At 49.5% G+C, this 4,743-nt stretch overlaps 1 protein-coding gene across 1 annotated transcript; it reads right to left on the bottom strand.

Moving 5' to 3' along the window:
* Positions 1 to 3,168: 3,168 nt before the first annotated feature.
* RPL29 (ribosomal protein L29) lies at positions 3,169 to 4,136 on the bottom strand (the record flags this gene model as incomplete). The annotated part of the gene is made up of 2 exons (XM_010143342.1): positions 3,169 to 3,282; positions 4,072 to 4,136. Coding segments are annotated over 2 exons (179 nt in total), but the record flags the coding sequence as incomplete, so codon positions are not given.
* Positions 4,137 to 4,743: the final 607 nt, after the last annotated feature.

Raw genomic sequence — 4,743 nt, forward strand, 5'->3', positions numbered from 1 at the left:
GTCATTTCGTTTGTCCCCCCCCCCCCCCAGTTCTGTGCTCTTGCTGCCAGCGTCATGGCTCACCTTTGCCAAATGAGCTGATGCAGGATTTGGTTACACACACTTTGCTCCCTATTTATTTTTTTAAACTAAAGTGAGAAAAGGAGCCAGACTGGAACCTGATACTGAGTCCTCTTACTTGCGCAGGGGAGAAATCAACTGCAGCAAGCATGACAGACAGCAGCAGCCAGCACGGAATGTCTAACCTGACGCAGTAGCTGAGCAGAGAGACGCAGAGACTGGCTTCAATCCTGAGTTTTGAAATTTTTCAGTGTCAAAGATGACCTTGTTTTGCATGATGGGAATAGTTTCAAGTGGGCCACAGCTGCCAGTTCCACCTCCTGGGCCCTGTATATGTAATCCTCCCAAAAAGGATCTTCGGCCTCACTTGACCAACAGAACTTAAATGATTGCACATGGCAAGTGAAAGAGGATGAAAACCCACCACGAGGCTCTGTCAGCACAGACTCCCCTTTGCAGCTTTCCCTTCTGGGCTGGGGCAAGTCTCTAAGACAAGGAAGGAAGCTGTGGACTGAGCTGTCACAGGGTTGCAAAATGCAATAGGTGATCGAGTGATCACCTGATCACTGGCCAGCGTCCTGCAGGACCACCATGAGTGCAGGGAGCAGACAACAAACCTGACACCAAGCTGCTGTGGAAGCTCACAAAATTCCTGTCTCCTGCCACACAATGATGCCTGGATTAAGGTTACGTTCCTCCGCGCTGCATTTTGTCACGCAGCCGCTATTTCGGTCAGGAAGTCAGCAAGCCCATATTTGGGAAGCCATCCCACTGAAGGGCAGCATGAAGGGCAGCGAGATGAAAAGGCTGCTCTGATGGCAGGCCTGGGGGAGCTGCCTGGAGCCACAGGAAGCCCAAATCTTCCTCTGCTCTTCTTTAGCACGCCAACATCCTTTTCTCAGCCTGACCCTTGCCTCTCTTCCCTCAAACCGCATCCTGTGGGTGGGTTACTCTCACAACACAAGCACTCTGCAGAAGACACCAAGGGAGTTCAGAGATGAAATTCCCCTTCTTAGGAAAGCCTTAGTACTAGAGATTTAAAATGCAGAACTCAAACCAGCTTGGAGATCTGCAGACACAAGGGTGTCACCTGACAAACCCCAACTCCTCTGTTCAGAGGCTTTTTCTTTTGCTCTTTTTGTGACAACACACATCGGCAGCAGACTGACCACTGACACAGTTGGACCAGCCACTCTGTCTCCCCCAACACCAGCAGCAGTCCAATGGGACATCTCCCCAAAGCAGGTCTCTCTGCCAGCCCAGGCCAGGGCTGCCAGGCAGCTCTGGGCCGGTGGCTGAGGCTGCCAGACGCGCACGCTAACCTGAACCACCGCGACACAATCCTGCCTTCGGAGACAAGCTTGTGGAAGCGGGGCAGGCACCAGCCACGCAGCCCGAGACCTCTGATACCCACAGGTACTCGGGATTGAAACACTGTCCATCTGTCTCTGGGTAACCTACCGTTCCCTCACCAGCTGACCTTCTGAGGGCAGCAGGGACCAGATAAACTGTTGTCTCGAGTGTTTAGCAGGCTCTGCCTGGTGGTATGAACCCTGTGACCACACGCTCCGCAGCACAGCACTGCTCCTGACCAGCATGCTGCTCGCACACAGCGATTAAGTTTTTGGCTTACAAACTTCATCCTCCACAGCAATCCAGGAGATGCATGCAGCAGGAAACAGGCAGCTGGGGGCTCCAGACTTCCCTCAGACTTCAAAAAGCCTCAGCTCCTGAGTTTGAAGATAGTAAATCTCTTTATATTGCTTGGTTTAGGGCTGGGTGGTATTTTTCATCAGGAAAAAAAAAAATTAGAAAGTGGCAACTGGGAAAACTTTTGAATTCAAGACAAAGAACTCAAAATATTTACCTTGTTTCAAAATAAAACTGCATTTCGGCAATTGGCTAAACAATTTAAAAAATTAATCAGTTACATTAATTGGATGTTCCAGTTGAAATATATATTTTTTTTAATCTAGCAGGTGCTTTGCTGCTTTACTGCAAAGTCAGAAGATACCTGCAAACTTGTGTGGCTCCATGGATTTACTCCACCAGGTGGACAAGCATTGGAATTGCAATTTCAGGAACAGCACGTTCCATTTTAACAGGTGGCTCATTTGTCACAAAAAAAGCGCCTCTTGAACCTCTTGCTGGTCCTTTAGGACCTGGAGAGTGATGCCCTCTGTGATCTGCAGGACAGCAGTAAGAAAACCCTGCTACAGCACCTCTCCAGCTCCTCAGTGTTACTCCCCTGACCTCACCAGTCAGCACATTTCATCAGGTAGGTATTTTTTTTGTGACTGGGATGCAAGACCTCCAATAACACACACTATGAAACGCGCTGGTATTTGATACAGTCCTACGTTCCCACAGCAGCTCCGTTAACGCTGCAATACTTTCGAGTAGTTCAGAATACAACCTGCACCCGTCACCACCCACTGCTACCGTCTCTAAGGCTGCACCTGGCCCTTAGTACCTTCCATTTTTCAGGACTTCCATGGCTCCAAGAACCTCCCCTGGGCAGCAAAGCAGCAGTCATGTAACAGCCCTTGGAAATCCCATCTTGCTGCACCAGCACTAGGGACTATCATAAAAACTGTGGTATGTGAGGACTCTGCACATACCAGTATCGAGAAAAGTTTTACCTGTGTCAAGTACCGTCACCTGAGAGTCCAGGCAACGCTAGCTTCACCTTGTAAGAAATGAAACACGCTGTGGCTTGTTTCAATTCTAAAGCTTCACTCAGTAACCATCTCACAACTTGAAACAACACTTAGAGCTACTAAACGCCCATGACCTGCACCAACGGTTACAGCAGGACAGCACCAAGGAGGAAGCAGCTGTTTCACTTGGTGCGTGGGGAAGACTGACAGTACTAACACAAAACTGCCCAGAGCTCCGGCTGGCTGCACCTGCCAGGAACCAAAACCACGCACTGGTTACCGCACACAGGCCTGACCACAGCTGGCATCTGAAACACAACTCACACGAGACCTTTGGAGGTTTCTCCTCAGTCAGGAGGTGAGGACTTTGTTACACCCAATTTTATTTTTACAAAAATGCAGAAACACTCATGCCAACAGGAAATCTGGTTCTTGGTCTTAAACCTCATCAGTCCTTTTTCTGCTGAGCAGCCTGCTTGGCGTTGTTGGCCTGCATCTTCTTCAGCCCCTTTTTGTTGTGTTTCTTCGCAAATCTCATGTTCCTCAGGAACTTGGGATCAACCTATAAAAACAGAGGAAGAATAAGCCATGTTGTAGAAGGGACACAGAGACTTCCGCTATTTCCCTGCAAGCCGCACTTCAACTGGCACACAGCGGCAGCCGGGTTTTGCCCTATCGGCTCATGCGGGCTTGGTGTGAGAGGACAGGCTCAGAGGCTGTCTGCAGGAGGGAGCAGGTGTGAACCCTCGCTGAGCTAAGATTTTACACCCCATCCAAAAAGCTGGTACTCACAGCTACGAGGCAAACAGCATCACAACGCTCCTCAAAAGTGAAAACGGGGCGTTTTGGGTTTAAGTGTGGTAAAAGACCCTGTTATACGTGTTTAACCCCGGAAAAGGCACACATGGACATTTTCAAACACATGGTCCAGAAATGCCAGTTCCTCTCACCCCGAGATAATCCTCTGGGTTAGTACAGATGATAAAATAATACTGCAGGGTACTGAGAGCAGGGGGGACAGCAGGTCTCAGAAGGGATAGGAGCTACCGACACGTGGTTGTTTCACGGGAAGCAGCAGTTACTGACCCCCATCTGAACAGGACAGAGAAGAAACTGGCCAGTGACTAGGCAGCAGTTTACAGACACACAAGGGCAGATGTCATGTGGGTTAGAAAAATCTCAGCTGCATGTAAGCAAAAGATGAAAGGGAAACCCACGGCAGTTCTGAGCATCTGAAACACAAACCCGTCCGCAAAAAACACATCAGTCAAAAATCACACCAGTACTGGACTCTTCCCACAGTTAAGCCTCAATGGCTTAACAGCCTGGGAACACCAACAGAAACACTCACCCCCTTGAGAGACTCATATCGGTGCGATCTGGGTTTCTTGATGCCATTTCTGTGCCACTTACGGGCTGTGTGGAAGAGAACAGGTTAAATTACCGTTTTTGCTGTTATTAAATAGCTGCATTAGGTTTTCTTTCAGTCCAGCTGTCACTGCCAAGTGATGCGGAATAGAAAATTTCTAACCCTTCCTATCCAAACTCAATGCAAATCAAGAACACACCGCTACCCTCATCCCTCACACACGGTGCTCCTGGCACCGTGCGACTTTCTAGAAGAACTTCAGGCTCCTCGTTAAGGTTCAGGCACTTGTCTCAAAGGGCACCTCACTCACCGTGCAAGACCGGGCAGAACCTACCTGCAAACCTGCCAACTTACAGCATCAACGAAAACCCCCCAAACAAGAACTATTTTGTCACTGGGGTCATCTCCGGGTGGCAAAGTATCACAGGCTGAATGCCACTCGGTAACAAGTTTAGTACAAACACAAGAAAACTCCCTTTTTTCTGTTACATATTATCTTTAAGCTGAGCCCAAGCAAGTCCCGCCTGCTGCAGAGCTCCTGTCCCTCCCGCGTACCGCGGCTCCCGCTCCCCTGAGCTCATCTCGCTGCAGAAAACGCAGGCGAAGGCGGGGCTCTATTTTGTCACTGGGGTCATCTCCGGGTGGCAAAGTATC

This window comes from Buceros rhinoceros, unplaced genomic scaffold, assembly GCF_000710305.1.
Source record: "Buceros rhinoceros silvestris isolate BGI_N320 unplaced genomic scaffold, ASM71030v1 scaffold34070, whole genome shotgun sequence".
In the NCBI taxonomy this organism is placed as follows: domain Eukaryota; kingdom Metazoa; phylum Chordata; class Aves; order Bucerotiformes; family Bucerotidae; genus Buceros; species Buceros rhinoceros.